At 49.4% G+C, this 24314-nt stretch overlaps 1 protein-coding gene and 1 pseudogene across 1 annotated transcript in view; both read left to right on the forward strand.

Annotated features, from left to right (window-relative positions):
- Positions 1-1331: 1331 nt before the first annotated feature.
- Positions 1332-24314, forward strand: part of MALL (mal, T cell differentiation protein like) — a 28486-nt gene continuing 5503 nt past the window's right edge. The window contains exons 1-3 of the mRNA XM_037148429.2: positions 1332-1401; positions 1920-2118; positions 23468-23635. Of these exons, the coding sequence (XP_037004324.2) occupies positions 2011-2118; positions 23468-23635 (276 nt within the window). The 5' untranslated portion in view covers positions 1332-1401; positions 1920-2010. The remainder of the gene's footprint in view (positions 1402-1919; positions 2119-23467; positions 23636-24314) is intronic.
- Positions 19416-20231, forward strand: LOC119051545 (myb/SANT-like DNA-binding domain-containing protein 3; annotated as a pseudogene).

Raw genomic sequence — 24314 nt, forward strand, 5'->3', positions numbered from 1 at the left:
CTAATTCTCAGTGCCATGAGGTGGAAACCAGGCCCTCTTCTCTTGACATCCTCCCCAACCCCCTGGCCTTATACCAGATTCTGACCTTGTGTCCAAGGGCATTCATATACCCCAGCCCCTGAGATGCACTGATTGTCCTGGAGGGTGAAGACATTCCTACTGCTCTAACTTGCATCCTTTCTGGAATCTCGCTGTCTGCAGTGCATTGTGAATTACATAGTTTTCTTATAAATAGCCTAAGGAGGTTGTGCTATACTTTGTTGCATATAATAAAACCACCACTTGGTTAACCATAAAAGTTTAAAACATGCCCAATTTTCTATGACCTCGTCTTGTGACACCTTCATTTCTTAATACATTTAGTGCTTCAGGAGGCAAAAGGGACTCAGGCCCTGCCAGTCTCTCAGTGGCTCCAGTCCTATCATTACCTCTGCATCATGGATAAGAGATAAGCCCAAGAAAGGCTTCTTTTTTTTGCTTTCCCTTCAGCAGTTCCCACTGTGCCATGCTGTCAGTGGCCTGGTCAACAAACCCTACAGCCTATGAGGGTGGCACAGGGTTCATCACAACACTCAGGAGAGGAGGCAAGGGTGGGATTCCTGGCCAACGCCTTCTTTGCAATCATTGTGCAAACAAGGTGAGGCTGATGGCAGGTGGCCCTGGGCCTCACGTCCTCCCTGGACCTCCACAGGCCCGGGAGAAAGATGGTGCCAGGCTGCTTTGGGGTTCACTTGGTGGGCCCATTGTTTCTCCTTACAAGACTTTAGCTTTGAGCTTTGTTTTTCCTCAACCCCCCTCCCCTGGCTCTCCCCAGATCAATCAAAAGCCCACCCATCTGTGCCAGGGAGGACAGGCCTGGCCTCTTGTGGAGGATATCTAATTACCCCAACACGTAAGGCAGTTCTCCCCAAATCCCTCTGTACCTACCAAGGACTGGGGCTGAGGTCATGAGGACAGGGAGAAGGGACCCAACCCCAAGCCACCCAGCAAATTTTGGGTGCTAGAACCCAAAGTTCTGGGTGCAGCAGGCAATCAAATCTAAGGTAGAAAGGAAAAGGCTCATCTCCAGGGCCAGTCTGTAGTGGGAAAGGAGCTGCCTGGCCTCTAGGTCACAGTCCCTGTGCTGGGCCAGCAGCAGAAGGGAGGCAGGAAGGAAGAATCTGCTTGGCCTGAAGCCCAGCCCCTGGCGGCACCGGCTAGGGGGCCAGGGCGGGGAGGGAAAAGAGGTGGGGCTTGGGACAGCACCCAGCCAGCTGGGCCCTGCTCAGGTGCCTGCTGAGGCAGATTTCTCCCAGAGGGTGGTCTTCTCCCCCTACTGTGTTAGGAGAAGAGGAGAGGAGGATCAGGAAGAGGGAGCAGAGAAAGAAGGAAGCACCAAGTCCAGGAGGACAAGAACTGGAAGTGAGGACTGCTTCTCTCCCTCTGGTTTGAGGTTGAGGGTGGCCTCCAGGGGCGGAGAGGGAGGGAGTTAAGCAACAGATGCAGATACATGTGAGACCCAGCATGTCAGTGACCAGCACTGTGAACTTGACTTGACCTATCAGATTCTCTGCCCCTGAGAAAGGGCTAACTAGCTACGCGCAGTGCTGTGAGGAGCATCAGGGTGGTCTGCATGTTGCTTGGCTCATAGTACATCCTAAATAAATGGTCTTTGTCACAGTGAAGGCCTTAGCCTATACTCTGGGCACAGGGTAGGCAGTGGTGTCTGTGGCTGGCATCCCTGGAGTAATATGCTCCAGGATTCAAAACTTATTAGGAAGGAAGAGACTAGGAAGACTAGGTGGCCCGCCCAGCTGCTCTGGCTCCACAGGCGAGTCCTGTCTGATACACAGCCTGCCTTTCACTGAGAATTTCTGGCTGGAGCAAGTGGAAGGACCTGCTTGGCTGGAACATTTTTTTTTTCTTTTTGTCCCTCCCAGGCTACGTCCAATGGGTGTGTCTGGCAGGAGGTGATATTTGACGGGCTGCTGACTGGCTGCTTCAGAGCCTGGTGCCAGGCAGGGTGCGAGCATGGCATCCCCCAACCCACCGCCCACCACCAGCCATGCGCCACCTGATGTGCCCTCAGGATTGGCCCTGTTCTTCACCATCCCCTATGCCTTCTTCCTGCCAGAGCTGGTGAGTAACCCCTGCAGATAGGCTGGGGCTGGGGCTGGGGCTGGGGCTGGGGCTGGGGCGCTTCCCTCCCAGGGGAGGAAGGGAGACCTGAGCCAGGGCTGTTCCATGGGGTGACCGGGATACTCTCCACTCCTTCCTGCCCTCCCCTCAGCCCCTGCAGGGAGGGTGGGTGGTGACGGGTGGTGGGGAGCAGTCGAGCTGCTATTATGGATCTGCAGGAAGGTGTTGGAAACTTTTATTTTATGGCTTCTTTTCTACGACTACTTGTGTGTGCTTTTCTAAAGTTCCAAATGGGGGACTCTGTCTTTCCTCCTGACGGAGGAGATCTTCCAGTATCTTCTTGTGAAGCCAGCTGACTTTGAACTTTGACTTAGGTGGACTCCCCACAGGAGGCAGCTTATGAGACCCGTGGCTATTAAATAATTGGGGGAGCCACTCTGGCTGCACATGAGAACCTGTCACTCCATTGGTCACTCTCTGGGGCACCTACCGCTGAACTGTGGTCCAATTCCTATCAGAGCTGGAGTGTTCTGCAAGCACAGTTTACTAAGCTGCCATCATCATACCCTTGTCACTGATGGGGACACTCAAGTCTGGTGAACAAATCAGGGCAAAGGAGTCTGTTTTTCCAACCCCTTCTGAAATACCTAGCTTGTGGGTGATATTTTCTTACAGGCTCTGAATGTGGCAGTGCTGCCCGGGGCAAAGAGGGAAAGATAGAAAGTGGTTCCAACTTTCAGTTGGACCCGGCTAGCCCTCTCACTCTTGTCCTCTGCTTAGAAGGCTGGCCCCAGTTGAGTGACCTTTTGGCAAACTGGTTAAAGGGCGCCCACTAATGACAATCAGGGAGCTAGGCAGGGTGGGCCCAGAACTTGGGCGGCTCCAGCTGAACCTCACCCAAAAAGCAAGTTTCTACCAGGCCTGCCCCCCCTAGGGGACACAAGAGTGGGCATCCTGCCAAGCTGATGACATCTTAGTGTTCTTTCAAGTTCACTGTGCCAAGACCCGGGCACATCCCTCACCTCAGAACAGCCACGTGAGTTGCCAGGATCGTGGTTGACTCAATCATGTGGGCGGCTTGTGTCCAGCAGGCATGCCACTGGTGCCACTGCCTTCCCAGGGTCCCTAACTGCTGCAGAAAGACTGGTGAGCACTTCCTTCCCCCTAGTCAGACTGTGCTAGAGGAGGTGACCATTCAGGGCTGTGGCACAAGAAAGGAGAGGCCATCTGACCTGGTCCAGCTGGGCAGTAGTCTTCATGGAGAAGACTACTATGCGTTTGCATCTCTAAGGATAGGCTGGACTTCCAGGCTGGGGTGGGGTGGTGCAGGGGCGGGCTGGTGGCTAGAGGGAGTGGGGGGTGGAGGTGGTGGGAGGAGAGGGAAACGCCCAGAGGCAGGAAAGACCAACAGGCAGGAAGTTGGAGGTAGAGGCGTTCTAGAATCCAGAAGGCACGGGGGGGGGGGGGGGTGAGAGGGGCCATCCCACGCGCCCACCCCTGTGATGCCGGCTCCTGCAAGTGGAATTCCTGGGGGAGCCAAACGCATGCTGTGCTGATTTCCCCACCGACTTCATTTTTCTGGTCCAGGATGCAGTCCTGGGTTTCACATTGCATTTCGTTGTCATGTCTCCTTTTCTCCTTCAATCTGGGTCAATTCCTCAGTCTCTGTTTTAACACTTCGGAGACGACGGACTAGTTATTTTGTACAATTTCCTCCGTTTCACGTGTCTAATGTTTCCTCATTACAACTTTACTTCTACTTCACCAGTGATCCATACTCACTGTTGACAACTTAGAAAACACAGAAAAAATATAACTTATATATTCATATACATACAGTGGTCCCCCTTACCAATAGTTTTGCTTTCCGTGGTCTCACTTACCCATGGTCAACCATGCTCTGCAAATATTAAATGGAAAATTCCAGAAGTAAACAACTCCTAAGTTTTAAATTGTGCACTATTCTGAGCGGCATAGTGAAGTCTCTCACAGCCTTGTTCTGTGCAGCCCAGGACAGGAACCACCGCTCCATCTGACATCTCCACACTATTCACATCCCCGCCCATTGCGGCCATCTCAGTTATCAGATGGGTGGTGGAAGTACTCCAGATAAGGTCACCTTTATTTTACATAGAATTCCAAAATGCAGGACTGGTGATACTACCAATTTGAAGATGCCAAAGAGAAGCAATGAAATGCTTCCTTTAAGTAAAAAGGTCAAAGTTCTCAGTGTAATAAGGAAAGGAACAAAACAGCATGCTCAGGTTGCTAAGGTCTAAAGTAAGAACAAATCTATTCATGAAATTATGAAGAAGTAAAAGAAGCTTTGTGCTAGAGAGAGACTAATTTTATTACGGTATATTGTTAAAAATGTCCTATTTGATTATTAGTTTCATTGGTAATCTATTACTGTGCCTATTTATAAATTAAACTTTATCATAGGTATGTATATATAAAAACTACAGTATATATGTGTGTGGCGAGAATATAGATAAACGTAGATATAGGTGTAGGTATAGATGTAGATAGAGCTATAGATGATAGAGATGATATAGATATATAGATATAAGTAGGTGGTTCGGTATTGTCCTGTTTGAGGTCTTAGGCATTCACTGGGTGTCTTGGACTGTGGCCCCCTAGCATAAGGGGGCACCACTGCACACATGGGCGTATTAGTTGGGTTATTCTGTGCATGCTGTTCTGCACTGGCTTCTTCCTTAAATAAGCCTTCCTAGCACAGTATATAGAATCGTGTGCAACTCACATCTGGGGACGGCGATGGGCAGGTAACCAGGACAGGAGGGGAGAACATCTAGGTGAGTGGGTGATTCTTGATCCCATGGAGCAGAAGATAAGCTGGGCTGGAGAGGAAAGCACAGAGTCAGCCAACGGAAGCTCCTCTCTGTCCCTGGTCTCCTGGCTATGCTGCCCACTGCCACCCACTGGGGCTGGACGCAGAGCACCCGGCCTTGCAGTCCCAGTAGATTCTTTGTCTTGGGACCCAAGACATCATAGACAGATCTATATTTTTCTAAGGACAGCAAAACGAGGCAGAAGAGGCAAAATCTGTAACCCAGACTAGGTGTCATCCATGGAGTGGCCCAGAGCAGACATGGGTAGTGTCTGTATGCACATGCCCTTTCAGCCACTGTTTCCTGAGTGTCCGCTGTGAAGTCTGGAAAGCAGGACCCATGCCCAGGGCGTTCCCCAGGGAGGGAGAGGAGCAGAATTAAACAAGGAATCCGCCGAGGCCCCGGCTCTGCTCCTCGGACCCCCGCCCCCCATGGCGCCCCTGCTGCCTAGACAGGGGCAGCCCTTCTGTGTTTGTGGGTGATGACAGCCTCGGGTGGCACAGGCTCAGGGCTCTCATGTTCTCCACCCGCTCCGCTCCCTGCAGCCCGCTCTCACAGAATCTTTGCCTAACTTGCTTTATTTTAGAGTCTCTAACATTAAAATTTATATTTTAAAATTTGATTTCACAGTAAGTATAGATCCATAGGCAGTTGCAAAGCTGGTTCAGGGAGGAGTGCCATGTACTTCACCCAGTGCCCCCATGGTGACATCTGTGAAGACACTAGTGACAGCATCGAACCAGGAAATGAATGCTGGCGAGGCATGTCTGTGTAGGTGTGTGTGTCTATGTTCTCACTTTACAAAAGGTACATCAGTACCTGTTCTCCAAGAACAATCTGAAGAGGACTTTTGCTTTTATAAAAAGGGAAAAAATAGCACTTAGCAGCTGGTAGAGGTGGCGGCCTCCCAGCAGCGAGAGCGGCCCCACCACGCTGCTTCCCCAGAACCGCCCTCAGACCGCACACCCAGCCCCGGAGCTCTGAGCGGGGTCTGGGAGCGTCTGGGCCTCACCTCCATTGATTCTGCGTGTCTATCAGCAAAACGGGTCCTGAAGTAACATAAACGCCTGAGAGCTCATTGGGGTGTTTCATTTAGCATAAAACTGGAGATAATTAAGCATATTTAGTATGATTTAGTAGGTTATTTTGGGGGTCTGTGAACACTCAAAAAGTCTTCAATATAAATTAATGGTAATAGCTTCTTTGCTTTATACCATTTCAGCTTTGAAAGGCTTTGTAGGGACTTCCGCTTCCAGGTAGCGGAGGAATCTGTCCTTCTGTGTCATTTTCTCACCTTAGTAGATTCCTGCAGCCACGATCAAGATACAGCACTGTCTGGTCACCACAGAGGCCTCCCTCCTGCTTCCCTGATACAGTCTCCACCTCCCCACTCCAACCTGCTCCTCTCTCTCCCCATCCTGAGCCCTGGAAACCACTAATTCTAACTCTATAATTTCGTTATTTTGAGAAAGTGAGATAAATTAATGGGTCACAAAGCATGTGGTCTCTGAGACTGGCTTCCTTCACTCAGCATAGCTTCCTGAAGTCCACCCAAGTTGTTGCGAGTGTATCAGTGGCTCCTTCCTTTTCTTTGCTTCCTAGTGTCCCCTGGTGTGGGCCTACTGAGGTTTGTGTGTCCACTGGCCTGTTGAGAACACTGGTTGCTTGCAGTTGTGAGCCATTCTAACTGAGGCTGCTAGGAACATTCATGTGCAAGATTTGTGTGGACATGGTTTTCCCTTCTCTGGGAAAATGCCTAGGGTGATTGTTGGATTGCACAATAAGTACATATTTGGGTTTTTTATTAAGATACCGACAAACCCTTCTCAGGAGTGACTGTACTCTTTTAAATTCCCACCAGCAACAGGGAAAGATTTTTGATATTTCAACATTCAAATTTATATTTTATTTTGGTTTATAGTGGAATTCAGATTTCTCATTTGAAAACAATATTGATTTCAAAATATAATCTCCTCCATTCACTGACTGTGAGTGCCTGCTGGTGCCGGTGCTAGGCAGGACCTGGGGGTCGTATGACTCACCCCCACTTCTCTCTGCAGAGCAGACAGTGCTGGGTGGGGTATGGGGACAGGGTGACCCCGTGATTGCCTAATGCTCTAATGACCCCTCAGCTCTTAGCTCTTTTACAAGCTGTGAGGTGACTCAGGGGACCAGGACTGAGGCAGTATTTTGTGAATAAGAGTCCAGGGAAGTCTTGTGACTTTCAACCTTTTCACTACTTAACTTACAAATCAGATTTTTGACTAATTTAAAAACATAGCAAAGAAGATACCCAGAGACTGGGCACGTTGGAAGGTGAGAGATTCCCTGGGGTTTGATGTTCTCCTTTGAGCTCCTTACCTGGCCTGCACGGTGGGCAGAGAAATGCTCTTGCTCCAGGCAAGGGCTTCTTGCTGGGGAAGCAGCCCCATCGTCCGGAGACGTCAGCCTGCTACTCTTTCACTCTGTCTGTCTGTAAAAGCCTATCTGAAACCGACTGAGACCTGAACCTCAGGTCAACGGTGAGGGGCTGAGAGCAAGATCAGGGTTCAGTTTAGGACAGGCTCAGGGTAGGCTCCTTCCCCTTCATTACAACGTTGCCTGAGAAGTTGAGTTTTCCAAAGGAAAACTCTTTTTCTTTGCTCGTGTCTACTCCCTTTCAATTCTCAATTCTTCTGAAAAGTGGCAAATGTTAACTTCACGAAGCATCATTTCAGTGCTTCCGTCCCTCACCCACTCCCACCTCACTATCAGGCAGCCTTGCCTGGCTCCTTTGGTACCACTGAGTCCATTATAAGAACAGCCAGGATGGCCCTGGAAGAGGGGGTAGGGGGTGCTGGGGGGAGGCAGCGGGGAGTAACACGACACAGAGAGTGGGCTGGGCAAAGGGGTGATGTGCACAGGATCGCCTGTCATCTCCCGCATGCTGCCTGCACCCCTTTGGCTCCTCTGCACCAGGTCCAGCCCTGGCTCTGGGAGGCCCCCAGTGTGTTCAGATGCAGTAGAATAGAGTCCGCGGGACCGTTCTTCTACTTAATCGCTGTGAGACCCCAGGCAGGTCACTGAACCACTCTGACCTTCAGCAATAGGGAGAGGAACAATAAAGACCTCATAAGACAGCTCTGTGGTTTCCATAAGCATTTTTGCAGGAAGCCACAGATCAAGAGTCTGCTCTAGAAATGTCAGCTCTTACTGTTTTATTGCTTTTGGTCATCCGGACCTCTTCCTAGAAAGCAGGGGTCTGTAAGCAGATTGCAATTGTAAATCCACAAGCATTTATGAAGCTCCAGGCTTTGCTCCTTAGGGAGAAACAAGAGCAAGTGGTGAAAATCGGGGGTAATGTCTAATGGTGAGGTGATGTCCACTGGTGCGGCCACTGTAGCGAGAAGGTATCTGAAGACCGAAGAACGAAGCAGGCAACCCTTTAGAATATAACAGAGTTTATTACGGGGCCACTTACTCGCAGGGTCAGAGCGGACAGATGGTCCAGCACCCTGCACAGGCTATTGTCCGCTAAAGGCCTGTTAGAGTACTTTTTTATACTGTAACTCAGGTACTGATGATTGACAAGACAAAGGGACAAAGAATGCAGTAGTGCCAGGGGCCAGTTTGATGCTTAGTCATCACACCATTGACCATTGCTAACAAAACTATGTATGGCCACATCTTAAGGGACACAGATAATCATCAACTACAAGCCTTTGATGTGCTTGCTAAATACAGCAGGAAATCTGGGGAGTGAGTTAGGTTCACATCCAGTCTGTACAGATAAGGTAAGGCATAACCTCTGCCTTGCAGGAATGATGCAGGAACATGTGGGGAGCACTCCAAGTTGGGGATTGGGGGGTACTCTACCACAACTGACAGAGGCCCCAGGGGCTCATCGGAATGAGCTTACTCAAGGGCCTAGCACTCTGAAGGGACTTGGATTGAGGAGTGAAATGTTTGCCGAGGACCGGGCACTGCCCAGGTCTAGGAAGTAACATATAGAGAAGGTCAGGCTGTGGGAAAGAGGTAGGCAGCCCCTGGGAATCTCCTGTGTTCACTCAGCAGACCTTTAGTGAGCAGCTAGTCTCTGCCAAGCATGAGAATGTAAAGATAAGAAGGCAGACGTGACCCTGCCTATGGAGTCTGGAGCCTCACAGGGCAGATGGAGACTAGCCAAAGAGACCAGTACCTGGTGCTGTGCCCATGAGGGTGTGGAAGGAGCTGGACACCACAGTGGGTGCTGCACTCAGAGGGGGCTTTGATACAGGGGACTGCTCACGCCATTATTGAAAGCTGGAAGAGCAGAGGACACCTGGAAGCCAGCAGACAGAGATAAGCACACATGAGGGCCACCACCAGTGGGCACTGCTCAGGCCTCCAGATTAAGCCCCACCCAGCTGGTACTAGAGCCTTTGGGGATGGGAGTCACCCTAGAGGAGGAGTACAGGGATCTTGGGGTTGGAGCCAACGGCCACCGCTGGCAGATTAACAGTGACAGGACCTGTGAGCCAGGGACTGTGGTTGCAGAGTTCCAGCCTGCATCAGAGAATGAGAGGCTTGAGCTGAGAGACCCTGGGAACTAAAAGGCACCCTCCAGGCCCACAGCTGCCCCACCCGTGTCTGGACTCTGAGTCCTATTCTTCCCCTGACTGTCCAGCCAACCCACGAGAAACCTTCCCCGAAACTGTTGCCTCTATCAGGTTCCAGGAGAAGGGCGAGCAGGGCTGCGGCAGGCAGGTCACCCCTGCAGGGTTTCACTAACTAGCTTGTGAGTGCTCTGGAGGAGAGACTGAGCTGGGGCCTCCTGCAGAGGCGGTAGGGAGGAGCCAAGCACATTCTGACCCACTGGACCCCGGCAGCGTCAGATAAGAAGCCTCACCAATACGAAGTGCCCCACCCGAACCAGTGCCCTTCCAAGGGCTTTTCACTTGGAGAATTTTCCCCTGGGGCACTGCGTGTGGAAGGCGGGAGAGCTTTCTAGAGTACTGTCCAGATTGACGAGCAGAAGGAAGGGGACGGAGAAGGGAGGGGTGGAGGACTCCGAGAGCCGGGTTCCTCAGCCTTTTTGCCTCTTATCTCAAACCAGCTCTCTGCATCCTCCCATGCCTGCCAGCCAGCCCTGTCCCTCAGCTGTCAACAGATCTTCCCCATCTCGACCAACGTGGTCTGCTGCTGGGGGCCCACACAGGCCCGACCCCGTAGCAACAGAACCACCTTTGCCTGCGTCACACAGCCACTCCTCCTGACGCCCAACTCCCCACCCTCCTGCATCAAGCAGCACCTAGAAGGCACCTGGGGGGCCCTGGAGTAGGGCTGCAGTAGACTCCCCATCTAGTGGAGCCAGATATCATGGGTGTCAGGCCCCAGAATCTTCTGCCCTGTCTCGGAGAAGTCCATCCATCTCAGGCCCTCTGAGTCTCAGAGCTTTGCTTTTCTGCCACTGCTCTGTTCACATGCTCCCCCCAGCCCCCGCCTATCTAGACCCTCTCCCTGTCCAAGTGATGCAGGCTGAGGAGTGCAGGGGCGGTGTTCTTTGAACATCATCCTCTCTGCCAGCACATTTTTGTGTAGTTCTTCCTGTGGCCAGGCTGAGTGGTATTGTAGGACACGAAGGGTGAGGGTGAGGTGGGGAGGAGGCAGGGAGCTGGGACGGCCTCTCAGCAAATCCTGACTGTAGGTGATGGCACAGGGGTTGGGCGAGGATGAAGCCAATGGTGTTTGTCCTCCTTGGTCCAGGCTCCTGGAGGAAATATCCATCTGTGGCTGGGCCACACTGGCTGGCCTGGAGGTGTCAGGTTGTGCCATCGGCATGGGAATCGGGCCCAGGAAGATGAGATTGAACAGCAAGTAGAGAGTTCAGCAACTGCCTCCTGCCTCCCTTCTTGAGTTGGTCAGCTGCTCCTATTAAGTACCTGCTTAGTGCCAGGCTCTGTGCCCCACACAGGGCACACAAAGACCACAGGGCAGAGTCCTGCATTCAGGAGCTCCGGGTCTGGGAAGGAGGCAGTGAAAAGAGACAGTGACCATGAGGAAAACCACCAAGGGGTGCCTTGGGGACTTGATAGTTAGGAGAGGCTTCCTGGAGGAGGGGACATTGGTCTGGCCCCTGTCCTTGAGGGTCTGGTCATAGACAGGGTAGCAGAAGGGAGAGCTGAGCAGGCTGTTAACTGGGGCTATAATGAATGGTGACCGTCCTTGGGTCCTCAGTGCCTGATGATGGGCAGGAACATGGTCACTGGTCACAAAATATCTGTGGATTCCTGGGGGGAAGGAGAAGGTGGGGGGACCTTCCTGAGCCCAACTCTAGGACTCATCTGGTGACTTCCAGGAAGCAGGTAAAGGGACTCAAGGTTAATGAAATAGAGGGGAGACCAGGGTTGGAAGCCCCATGAGTGGGGGAACCGCCCACTGGCCTCTGTGGGGACAGGATGCACTACCCTGCTTCTGTGCGTGTTTTCAGTACTTTCTAACTTTTCTAAGATGCATAAGTGCATATGTAAAAACAAAAAGTGAAAACAAAAAAATAAAAAGCTTGCCTTACCCAAATGCTTAGTTTTGAATTGGGTTTTGAGGTTCGTTTTTTTTTTTTAAGAGACAAGAAGGAAGAGTCCTTTAGACTTTGGCTGGACTGGAGTGTTTTTATTATTCTATTTTTATGTTACACTGTAAACCTGGACTGTTAGTCAGTAAAAGGCTGGGTTAGTGGGAGCCAGAGGCTGAATGAGTGGGTGCGGTCCTGGGAAGGAAACCAGTGGCTGGGCAAGAGGAAGGCAGAGGAGGCCTGGCTCTGACTCACCACCCTCCCCCCCCCCCCCCCGGGGCATCCTGCCCCTCCTGGCCTGAGCACGCCCCAGGGTGGGCCTGGATTTCCTTGGCAGGCAGCCAGCCCGGTCCTGAGAGCCCTTATGGGCACCAAGGTCTCCTCACATGACATGGTCAGCCAGCAGCAGCCTGGATGGAGCTCAGCAAGCACTATTGTTCCTGGTGTGGACCGGATGGGACAAGGGCCCTCACTGGGGACCAGGGGACCAGGCTGGCAATTTCCTGCAAGACTTAAAGCCACAGAGAGAAATTCTCCCCCTGTGAGTCAGAATGAGTAAGTGGGTATTTATTTGCGGGTGTCCCAGGTTGAAATATGGAGCATAGAAGTTCCATATAAATGCTAGTCGTTTGAGGGCCTTGAGTTTCGGCCCAGGCCTGCCATGTCCCAGTGGGAAATAGGGAAGAAATCACTTGGCCTCTCAGAACTGGTTTAGGAGGTGACCAAGCCCAGAAAGCGTCCCAAGGCTGCCACTCCTCAGACACAGGGGTAGGAGCTGCCTGTGGTCCATAAACCGTACCCCGTTGGCATCAAGGTCTCTGAGCTGCCCCAGGGAGGCCTGCGGCAGGGGGAGGGCTGCCCAGAGTGCCCAGCTCCCCGGGGCTTGATTTGGGCCTTTTCCTCTCAGCTAAAGGGTTCTGAGGCTTGGTGGTGGCGGCACAGTCTGTATTCACCTGAGTATGAGGAAAGGGAAGGAGAGGCAAAGCTGTCATGAAAATTAAAACAAGTGGTAAAAGAAATGTAGTATCGATGGTGGGTGAGACCCGTCATGCTGAAATCCTGCCAGCTATGCAGAAAAACCTGCCACCTGTGTCACCTGTGGAGCTCCTCCTTGGCTCTCAGCTTCTCTCGGGCCCGGCCAGAGCCCACACCCCCAAGCTTTGGCTAGAAGCCTGGGCTCTGCACACCTGAGATCAGGCATCTTTAGGACTTCTCCTTTGTGCTACACACGGGGTCATCACTCGGGCAGTGTCTGTCTTCAGAACCTGGTGATGCTTGAAGTTCACTCTGCTGTGGCAGCCCAACCCTGCCCACCAGGCTCTCAGCCTGGCTGCTCCATCCAGATGGACAGATCCTCCCAAAGCAAAGGCAGTCTTCTCCCATCTCTCCTGTTCAAAAGTCTTTTGTTCATCTCTGTGGTCCAGCACAGGGTCTTGGTGTCTTTCTCCTTTCTTTTTCAGTTATTAATTTTAGAGAAAGAAAGGGGAGGAGAGAGAGAAAGAGGAGCACTGATTTGCTGTTCCACCTATGTATGCATTCATTGGTTGCTTCTTATATGTGCCCTGACCAGAGATCAGACCCACAACCTGCTACTTTGGCGTATCGGGATAACGCTGTAGACAACTGAGCTACTCGACCAGGGCTCTTCTTTCTCTTTGAACTTACGTGTTGGTTGTTTGGGGTTAGTTTCAAACCCTGTCACTGAGCCACGCAGTTCTTCCCGGAGGCCAGGTCACTGATTGATTGACTGGGTCTCATTTCAGAAATGTTCTGTGCACCTATAGACAAGTGCACGCACACACAAACATACATACATACCATTTCTTTTTCTACAGATCATAGCACATTGGGCTCACTGGTTTGTGCCTCCCACAATTCTCAGACCTTGTTTCATTGTGGTATAAAAAAGTGTTTCATTCTTCTGAAAGCTGCCAAGTGTCCACTGTCCAGCCCTCATTGGTCTCACTGGTCCCCACCGGGTGGACATTGAGGAAGTTTCCTCTCTCCTCTGTAACTGGGAGGGTTGCAGCAAATAGTCCTATGCCTTTGTCACTTTGCTCATGTGCCTTATTTGCAGTACAAATTCCCAAAAGTGAAATTACTGGGCAGAAAAATGTGTGCACTTAATGTTTTGATTGATATTTTCAAAATGGTAAGGCAGTTGGTGGCACCATTATTTAACCTGAGACGACAATGGATTCCAATCGGGGGACTCTAGTTGGACTTGAGTGTCTGAGGGTCCCCAGATTTGTAGACAAAAAATGTGCATATCCATAGGTACATTTTTTTAGGTGACCAAAGCCTTCATCAACCCTGCACAAGGTTGTATCCTACTCCCCCTGCTGATGGGTCTCCAAGCTCCTCCAGAGTCAACTTCCCATCCTTCAGGAAGACCAGCCTTGGGCATTCCCCTCCTGAGTCTTTTCTAAAAATATATTTTATTGATTATGCTATTACAGTTGTCCCATTTTCCCCACTTCACTCCCCTCCGCCCTGCATACCCCCTCCCACCCACATCCCCCCGCTTTAGTTCATGTCCATGAGTTGTACATATAAGTTCTTTGGCTTCTACATTTTCTTTACTATTCTTACTCTCCCCCTTTCTGTTTTCTACCTACGCTACTTATGCCCTGTACCTTTTCCCCCTCTCTCCCCTTCCCACTCCCCTGTTGTTAACCCTCCACATGATGTCCATTTCTGTGTTTCTGTTCCTGTTATTGTTGTTTGTTTAGTTTACTTTTGTTTTTGTTTTAGGTATAGTTGCTAATAACTGTGAGTTTGTTGTCATTTTACTGTTTATATTTTTTATCTTCTTTTTGAAATGGTAGATAAGTCCCTCTACCATTTCATGTAATAGGGACTTGGTGATGATGAACTCCTTTAACTTAACCTTATCTGGGAAGCACTTTATATCTGCCCTTCCATTCTAGATGAAAGCTTTGCTGGCTAGAGCAATCTTGGGTGTAGGTCTTTGAATTTCGTGAGTTGGAATACTTCTTTCCAGTCCCTTCTTGCCTGTAAAGTCTCTTTTGAGGAATCAGCTGATAGTCTTATGGGAACTCTTTTGTAGGTAACTGTCTCTTTTTCTCTCGTTGCTTTGAGGATTCTCTCCTTATTTTTAATTTTGGGTAATATAATTATGATGTGCCTTGGTGTGTTCTTCCTTGGGTCCAACTTGTTTGGGATTCTCTGAGCTTCCTGGATTTCCTGGAAGTCTATTTCCTTTGCCAGATTGGGGAAGTTCTCCTTTATTATTTGTTCAAGTAACTTTTCCACTGTTGCTCTTTCTCTTTTCTTTCTCGTACCCCTATAATTCGGATGTTGGAATGTTTAAAGATGTCCTGGAAGTTCCTAAGCCTCTCCTCATTTTTTTTTTTTTTGAATTCTTGTTTCTTCATTCTTTTCTGATTGGATGTTTCTTTCTTCCTTCTGGTCCACATTGTTGATATGAGTCCCAGTTTGCTTCCCATCACTATTGGTTCCCTGTGCATTTCCCTTTATTTCACTTAGTGTAGCCTTCATTTTTTTTTATCTAATTTGTGACCAAATTCAACCAATTCTGTGAGCATCCTGATCACCAGTGTTTTGAACTCTGCGTCTTAGGTTGGCTATCTCTTCACCACTTAGTTGTATTTTTTCTGGAGCTTTGATCTGTTCTTTCATTTGGGCCATTTTTTTTTTTTTTGGTCTTGCTGCGCCTGTTACATAGTGAGGGGCAGAGCCTTAGGTGTTTACCAGGGCCGGGTAACCCACATTGCTGTGTTGTGATGCTGTTTGGGGGGGAGGAGTTTGAGAAGGAGCAATGGCACTTGCTCTGCTCTCTGGTGGATTTCAGTTACCTACCCTGCTTCCCACAAGCAAATTGGGCCCTTCTGGTGCTGATTCCTGGGTGGGTGGGCTTATGTATGTTCTGCAACCCTGTGGGTCTCTCCAACGAACTCTCCTGTGAGGCTGGGAGTTTCTCCCACTGCCTCATCTCCCACAGGTGTTTTCAGTCAGTGGTTTGAGGCTTTATTTCCCCACACTTAAACCCTGGGTAGCACAGTATGTCTTGCTCCCCAGTTGTTTCTTGCTCCCCAGTTGTTTCTCCCAGTTTATCTGCATGCGAATGTGGGACTGCCCAGTCCGCAATCTGCCACCTGACCAGGTCTGCCTGCTGTAGCCCTGTGCACCCCGCTCCGCAATCCACCGCCTCACTGAGTCCTCCAGCCACTGCCTTGCCGTGGATCCTCTCTGCCTGGCTGCCTGTCCAAGCTCCTCCTACCAGTCAAAATGAATGTGTCTTCTTTAACTCCTTGGTTGTTGGACTTCCATACAGTTCAGTTTTCTGTCAGTTCTGGTTGTTTTTTGTTTTTGTTGCTGTCCTTCTTTTGCTTTTATGAGGAGACACAGTGTGTCTACCTACACCTCCATCTTGGCCAGAAGTCTCCTCTGAGTTTTAGAGAACATCACCCTCCGTCCTCTCCGTCATTCCAAATGATGATGGCTAGCACAGCCAACGAGGTTACCCAGCACTCACCATTCTCATGAGAACCAGATGAGAAGAATCAGTGCAATCCCCAGTGTCTCTATCACATAGGTGGGGATGTGGAGGCACAGAGTTAAGTAACCTGCCCAACAGTCAGCACTGGGGTTCAAACCCAGGAGGAATAGTAGTGCTGCCCTGCTCTGCAGTGGATTAGAGTGGGAATGAGGAGATGGGCTCTGAGGGCCCTTGTCCCAGCTGCATCACTGCGGGAGCATCTAACCAGGCACCTTCACGGTTAACCAGAATCTCTGGGCAGGACCCAGACCTGGAGGTTTCCTCAAAGTCCCCAGTGATTCCAGGACTTTGAGGAAGGGGGCCGCACTCAGTGTGCTGCCCTGAGGGGAAGACTCAGAGTCTACGAATTTCTGAAGCTCCTTATCCTTACGCCACATTTCTGGCTTCTTTTCCTTTATTAAGCTTCACCCCCCCCCCCCAAAAAAAAATAGTAAGGCTTGATGGCACAGTGGTGAGCACAACTGTCTTCCAAAGTACAATCCTCCACAGCTGACCAAAGAAGGTTAAAAAAAAACACCATTTTTAACTCATAGATTTCAACTTAGTTGATGTAAAGATTTCACTACGTTGTGGCTTTTATACTTATTTGAAACAAAGTTGTCCCTCCCTTGGTCAGCAGGAAACTTCTGAATCTTTCGGCCAAGCCCAGGAATCTTTGCAAGTTTTTTTCACTCTCTGGTGTGATGAGATGTCCAGGCCCTGCGTCCTCACCCCCGACCTGGAATCAGCCATCAGCCCAGACTCCGCCTGGGGGCTGCTGCTCCAGTGCAGGTTCTCCAACCAGCTTCCTAAACATGAGGGAGCTGTTCCCCACGTCCTGGGGGAAGACAAGTGACCAGGCCTGTTGTTAAGCTCTAGCCTCCCTGAAGAGATTCTACCAAGTGTCAGCTCAGCCTCGGGGAAAATGCATCGATGAGCATTCTGCGTTTGTCCATAGGAAACAGACTCTGCCTAAACTGTACTTGAAATATGCTTGATTGCTGCACCCAGCGGTAATGCAACATCCTTCCACTTCTGAGGGCCAGCCCCAAACATCAAAAACTGTCTCCTGCTCTTGGGAAATATAAAATGGGCATTAAAAGGAGAGAGCAGTTGAGGCTGCCAAGAAAATGTGGAAAGCTTAATGGGTTTCTTTAATGGGGGGAAGACAAACACTCGACATTGCCTAACCTGTAAAAGAACCAACCCAGACTGCTTGACAGGAAAATGAGAAAACACACTTGACTGGGCTTCACTGTGCTGGGGTTTGTCCTTGGCCCCGATCGCTTCTACTGTTCAGAAGGTGGAGGGCATGGAAATAAAAGTCAATAACATTCCCTTGTGTCTTGTGGATTGGGCAACACTGAAGCCGCTTCACTAGATTCCCATGCAATCCAAGTAGATTCCCACATGCTCAGAGGCCAGGTGTGAAATCTGACTGTGTGCAGAGACCCTTGGTGTCCTGCCTGGTGTCCTGTGTGACCTCACTCTCCTCCAGCATGCTCCACTTCACAGTCTGTGGTGAGAATTAAGTGTGGATGTGTAAGTAATGTGTATGTCTGGTCCGGGCAGCCTCTGATGGCAGGCGGAGGCAGGCACTGACAGGCACGGTGGGGCAGAGGCGCCCTCGCCCACAGGGCCTGGCACAGGTGAGCTGGCACTAAGTGGTGGCAGATACCAAGTGGCAGCTCTCCGGTCTCAGAAAGTTTGCAAAGGAGTTAGAATTGCTGTGCAGACTAAATGAGGTTGTCTGAGTGAATGCATTTTACCAACTGGAAAGCACCGGGTGAATGTGAGGTGGTAGTGGTGTTATCTCTGTTCATTCGGCAGAATGTTCTTTGACCCCCTCCCCACCTTCTTTGTTCCAGGACCTAACTGGGCACGAGGAGTACAGATCATTCTCTTCCCTCAGAGGTCTAACGTGAGCCTAAAATATTACAGGCTTTGGTGAAGTCACTAAACCCTGACTGCCATCTCCTCTAAGAGCCAGCACTGTTAGGGCGCTGGCTGTGTGGCGGCGTTTGTACGCACTTCCCATGCTGCTGCAGCAGGCAGGACACCCTCCAGGTGCCTAAAGCTGAGCCCTGGTGCCTCCCTGCAGCATCAGCAGCCCCTGTCACTGGGATTGACATGCAAGGACCTAGTTCAGGGGAAACAGAACCCCAGGTCCCTCCCTACCTCCTCCTTGGGACAAGGCAACACTAACGGGCTCACAGCCTAGGCCCAGCCTCGGACTTCCAAAATCCAGTTAAGGTCTGGATTTCCCGTTAAAGTCTCCCAGAGAGGGTGCTTCAAGAGATGCCAGACTTCTGGAGATGTTGCCCAGCCCATAAGAGCCTTTGCCTCGTGGTCAACCTCCTGTTCCTTCTCCCTCCTTCAGAGCCACGGATTCTTCATAAGTTCAAAAGCACTTTCCTCTCCAGGACAAGACCAGGGGAAGCCTCGTCAGGGATGGGTGGTATACCTAGGTTAGTGTGTTCTGGGGTTTTTTTTGTAAGGTGAGAACTGCTTGTCCCAGAAAGCCAGGGGTATGTTATGAAAAGCAGGACCTGAAAGGAAAGTGTGTATCTTTTAGCTGAGCTGGGCAGAAGCAGCATCATTAGTCCAGAGGGTCTCTGAGAGTGTCATTTAGAACCCAGCTTCCTCCCCATCATGTGCTCACAACCAAAGGCCACTAAACATAGAAGGGAAGACTTGAACCGGACCGAACATTAACAAAAGCCACAAACTATGAAAGCAGGCTACCAAGCCTGAGCTAATGGTGTGATCAGATACTGAATATGAAGTGAATACAAGCAAAGTTAATAAAGATCCCCGCACCTCAATGCATTGTATCACCACCGCACAATGCAGAACATCAAAGAGAGAACGGACTCCATGGGAGCACCGGAAACCAAAAGCAGAGTCCTGCAAAGGGGCAGCGGTTCAGCGGACCGCAGCAGCGGTGAGGCCCAGGCACTTTGGAAAGGTGTGGGAAGACGTAGAACACAATAGGAAAATATCTAGAATTGACGAGAGCCAACACCTGTCGTGGGGCACAGTGGCATGGGGCAGGGCGATAAGGACATTTTCTGATAAATCAAACCGCCCACTAACAACTGACCTTCCCACAGAAACAAGCCATGGCAGCTCCGGGGTGTGAGAACTGCCTCTAGCTGCGCTGCGCCCTCCATGTTGGGCACCCACCCACTGACCCAAGGCAGCTGCCAACCGGCAAGGAGTCTGGACTCCTGGGCTTTGTGGCCATGGTTCCTGGTGCTCCGGAGCCCGAGGCCCTTCCCGCGGCCCTTCCCCCAGCCCGGCCTGCAGAGACAAGCCGAGGCTCGCAGGCCTCTCCCCAGTCACCATGCCGCCTCTTCAGTATAGCTAAGGGCCAGGAGAAATAGAGTAGAAAATGCAAAACAAAGAAATTGTAAAACCTGCCGTACACTTCTTGGAACTGGGAAAGAGTGTCCTGTTTGCTTTAGTAGAAAAGTACAGGCATGTGCTGGGGTGTAAGAAAAGCGATGAGCAAATTATTGCACTCAAGCAACGCACCCGGCAGGCGCCTGCTCACAGAATACAGCTCTCAGCCAAACATGTCACTAAGGGATTTCAAACCGCTGAAGAAGTGCTGGGAGAACATCAAGGCTTGGACCAAAAAAAAATCAAGGCCCATAAAGGGAGAGAGAAAGTGAAACGGAGTGTCAGCGGGCTTCTGAGAACTCTCGTCCTAGGCAAGGAGAAGATGGCCTACACGCTGCCCAGGCAGCTCCACTTCCTGCAGAGGCCGTGGGAGAAGGGCCCGGGAAGCTGCAGCCCGCACGTCTGTGCTAGTTCCGATAAGAACTGTGCGATGAGAATGAGTGCATACATTTCCCGGCATGTGAGGGGACCTCTCAACCTGAGCCCTGGTATTCAGCTGTCAGAATGACGGCCAACAAAAGTACGGGAGCAAAACCTCTCAGGAAGGCGCTTTTAAGAAAGATGCATGAGGAAGAACCCCATGGACAACTGCAGCTGCTACAAATGAATGATGTGCGTGTAGCCAAAATCCAGCAGATAGAGCCAGAGTGTAAGAAGGCAGAGGAGGAACACGGATGGAAATGGAAGTGCCCAATAAAACGATGGATTTGGAAGGAAAACAAAAACTTTTACCAAGGATTGGCCTGTTTATTTAACTGGCCCTTTCCCAATTCATCCTAAGACTGCAAGGGTGGCTCACTTGTAGTTAATCTGTGTTGGCAAAATAAGTCTGGAACATGAACTTGAGGTCAGTAACCTCTAACAGAGCTTCGCCTAGGAAAATCAGAGTGGTAGTAGTCACGCACTTACGAATATATTCAGGCAGCCCTGACCAGGTTGCTCAGTTGGTTAGAGCATCGTCTGATGTACCAAGGGTCTGGGTTCAGTCAGGGCACATACAAGAAGCAACCAATAAATGCATAAATAAGTAGTATAATAAATTGATGTCTCTCTCTTTCCCATTCCTCTTTCTCTCTAAAAACCAATATGCTAATTTTTTCTTTTTAAAAATATTTTATTTATTTAGTTTTAAAGAGAGGGAAAGGGAGGAAGAAAGAGGAGAGAAACATCAATGTATGGTTGCCTCTTGCACACTCCCTACTTGGTACCTGGTCTGTAACCTTGGTATGTGCCCAGACTGGGAATTGAACTGGCAGCCCTTTGGTTCACAGGCCAGCACTCAATCCACTGAGCCACACCAGCCAGGGATAAAAAATTTCTTTTAAAGCACACATTCAGGTAAATAGGTGTAACCTCTGTATCCCTTCAGTGGCAAAGAAGCTGTTAATAGTCTTCTGAAAATTATCACTATGAGTACTATAATTCTGAATGTAATGTTTCCTGATTAGAATTTATAGAAGAACAAGAAAGAAAGAAAGAAAGAAGGAAAAAGGTTGTACTTCAGAGAGAAAGAAGATATTCCCAAAGGAATATCTGAGATGCAAGAATGTCCTCATAACTCAAGATAGGGAAAGGTTTCTTAAACTTGACCCAAAAAGCACAGTATAAAGAAAATGATTGGAATATTTAATTATATTAAAATTAAAAACTCAGTTCATCAAAAGATACCACAAACTGTGTGAGACATGCTGGCAGAATACATTTGTGATTTTATAGTAGTCAGTGAGAGCCACATATTAGAAAGAACCTCTGTGAATCAATAAGAAAAGATAAACATAAGTTTGGAAAAAATAAAAAATTTCACATAAAAGGAAATATGTGAAAATAAGCTCAATTTCATTAGTAATTATACACAGAAAATTCCAAGCAATATACCAAACCACCACCAAAAAGACAAAAACAAAAGCCCCTTTTGAACTAGTAGTAAGTGAGTTCAGCAAGTGGCAGGATACACGGCCAACACAAAATCAAGCCTGCTTCTGTCCACTAGCAATGAACAGTTGGGGAAGTTCTTTAAATGTTAAGCAATGCTATTTGCAGTAGCTCCCCCAAAATCAAATAATACTAAGGCATAAATATGAGAAAATGTGCACAGCATCTGTAATGCCCCAGATGAAAAAGTATTGATTTAAAAAATTCAAAGAGCATCTTAATAATTAGAGAGGCATGCCATGTTCATAGATTCCAAGACTCAATATAGAACAGATGTCAGTTCTCTCTGAATCAATTTCTAGATTCAACACAACCAAAATCCCATTCAGACATTGACAAGCTGATTCGGAACTTTGTGTGGAAAGGCGACAGACCTGGGAAGGAGGGGAGCTGCCTCTGGAGGTGGGCAGAAATGTGTCACCTGCACCAACAACCCTTTTGATTACAGTGACTCTATAGAAAGTTCAAAAGCTGGTGATGTGACTTCAAATACAAACCGAGGAGGAAGCCTCAGCTCCCCGCCATCACCCTAAATCTCCAGTGCTCGTACCCAGTGCGGTCTTCTTCTTTGTCAGATTATTTTATTACTTTATAAAAGATAAATTCCTGTGTGCTCACTGTGCAGCACAAGCAGTGGGACATTATCAGTATCTTTGGAGGCCTCTGTACACCGATTCCCAACTCCCTAGTTCTTTCTCCTGAGGGAGGGCCATTCTCAGCAGATGCTGGAAAAGGTGGGTTCTGAAAGAATCTGGGAGTGACAATGAGTTCAAGTTTTGTACCTGTTGGATTTGAGGTGCTTGAGGAATAGGGCCAGGTGAGGCCAGTGAGGTGTAATGAGGAACTCACTTTCAGCATCACGCAAGTGCAGGAGTGGCCTCTACAGAGAGTTGAGACATCTGGTAGGCCAACAGGTGAATGTGTGGGGCCAAAGGTCACTGAGGGAAATGGGCTGGCAGTTGGTTCCCGGGATCCAGCCTATGTGGTCCCTTAAAGCACAGATTTAACAGGAGCAAAGAGAGGGACAGGCCTGGCTAGGCAGCTCTGTTGATTGGAACATCCAGACACCAAAATGTTGTGGGTTCAATCCCTGGTCGTGGCTCATATGGGAGGCAATCAATCGATGTTTATCTCTCTCCCTTCCTCTCTCTCTCTCAAATCAATAAACATATCCTTCTGTGAAGATTAAAAATAAAGAGAAAGAAAGAGAAAGAGGAGGCTAGCAAGGACATACTAAGGAGGGCCCAGGAAGCAGAGTTACTCAGAGAACCAGAGACAAACCAACAACAAAACCACGTGGAGCCTTGCTGACCCTCTCCTCGAGGCTTCTGACTAGACAGGCATCTTTTTCCTCCCCGGGCTCACCAACAGGGGTATAAGCCGTGTTGCCCAAAAGCAAAGGCAGAACCCAGAGAAGACAGGAAAAAGGTTTTGTTCTCCACCAAGGGTGCAATAAATGGCTGAACACAGTTGAGAGGTGATTGAACTGGAACTGTATTGTCCAGCTGGTAATGGACCCCAAGGGCATCAGACACTATAACCTGGGGGAAGGAGCATGAACCCAGGCGCCCACAGGGCCAGGCAGGCACTGTCAGTGGGTGAAAGGAGCCAGGAGAAGGAGAGTACTCTTCCACAGTGAAAGTGAGCAACACAACGTGCCACACGGTGGTGTGGGGTTGCAGGGGAGGGAGCTGGGGTCCCCTGAGAACACTTGGTCATTTCAGCCTGTTCTTGACTGGGATATGGGTTCACTCTAGCCCATTTCTCAAGAAATGGCTGAAATCTGGATTTCTCATGTGAAATGTCTTATTTTAAGTGTTGGCCATTCATTCAGCCACATTTAAAAAGCAGTAGATGCCAACACTGTTTGGGCCAAGAAAATATGTCCACAGGCCAGGTTTAGCCAAGTCCTTCTGTGGGCAACCTCCGTGTTAACCCCTTGGTTTTCTAACAAAATTTACTGTGACTCAGGGGGCCAGCCTTCCCTCAATTTCCATCTAACTTCACCTGAAGAACTTTTAACCAGAGACAGTGGAGAAAGACCCTGCACAGGGAAATGCACCCCACACAAGCAAATGAAGTCTCTCCTTCAATCGTTTTCTCTTACAGGCGTCTGGGTGCTGGGTCTGGATCCTGGTGGCCGCCACCCAAGTGGTGAACCCGCTGCTGCAAGGATGGGTGATGTACGTCTCACTGACCTCGTTCCTCATCTCTCTCATGTTCCTGTTGTCTTACTTGTTCGGATTTTATAAGAGATTTGAGTCCTGGAGAGTTCTGGTAAGAACCCGCGAGGGGACTCAGGCCCGTGGCCTCCCCCAAGACTGATATCCTGGGTGTTGTGGGGATAATGGGTCTTCTGGGTGCAGAGGGAGAAAGACAACTTTCTGAGGCGGCCCCCATAGAACCAAGACTTTTTGTGTTAATGCTTTTACTGCTAAACTGGAAGGGAAGCCCTGCTCTGCCAGAGCAAATCTTACTGTGCTCCCCTCCTATGACTTCCTATGACATTCTGTGTACAGGTGACCCTTAAACAGCATGGGCTTAGGGACCCCGAGCTCCCACACGTTAAAAATCTACTTACAACTTTTGACTCCCTAAAATGTAATTACTAATAGCCTGTTGTTGACCAGAGGCCTTACTGATAACATAGATGATTAACACATAGTTTGTATGTTATAGGTAGGATATAGCATGTTCTTATAATAAATTAAACTAGAGAAAAGAAAAAATTATTAAGAAAATCATAAGGAAGAGAAAATACATTTGCAAGATTTATTGAGAAGAGTCCACGTTTAAGGGGACTCACACGGTTCAAATCCGCATCAGTCAAGGGTTGACTGTATTTCTGTCACACACATCCTGACATGTTCCTCCCAAATTTTATTTGGGTAAAATCAGTGGAGCAATGTCAAAGGAAATGCCAGCAGGGGGAAAGTCACCCCAGTCTCAAGGTCCT

The sequence above is a fragment of the Artibeus jamaicensis genome, unplaced genomic scaffold (genome assembly GCF_021234435.1).
Source record: "Artibeus jamaicensis isolate MK-2021 breed Jamaican fruit bat unplaced genomic scaffold, CSHL_Jam_final contig_384, whole genome shotgun sequence".
In the NCBI taxonomy this organism is placed as follows: domain Eukaryota; kingdom Metazoa; phylum Chordata; class Mammalia; order Chiroptera; family Phyllostomidae; genus Artibeus; species Artibeus jamaicensis.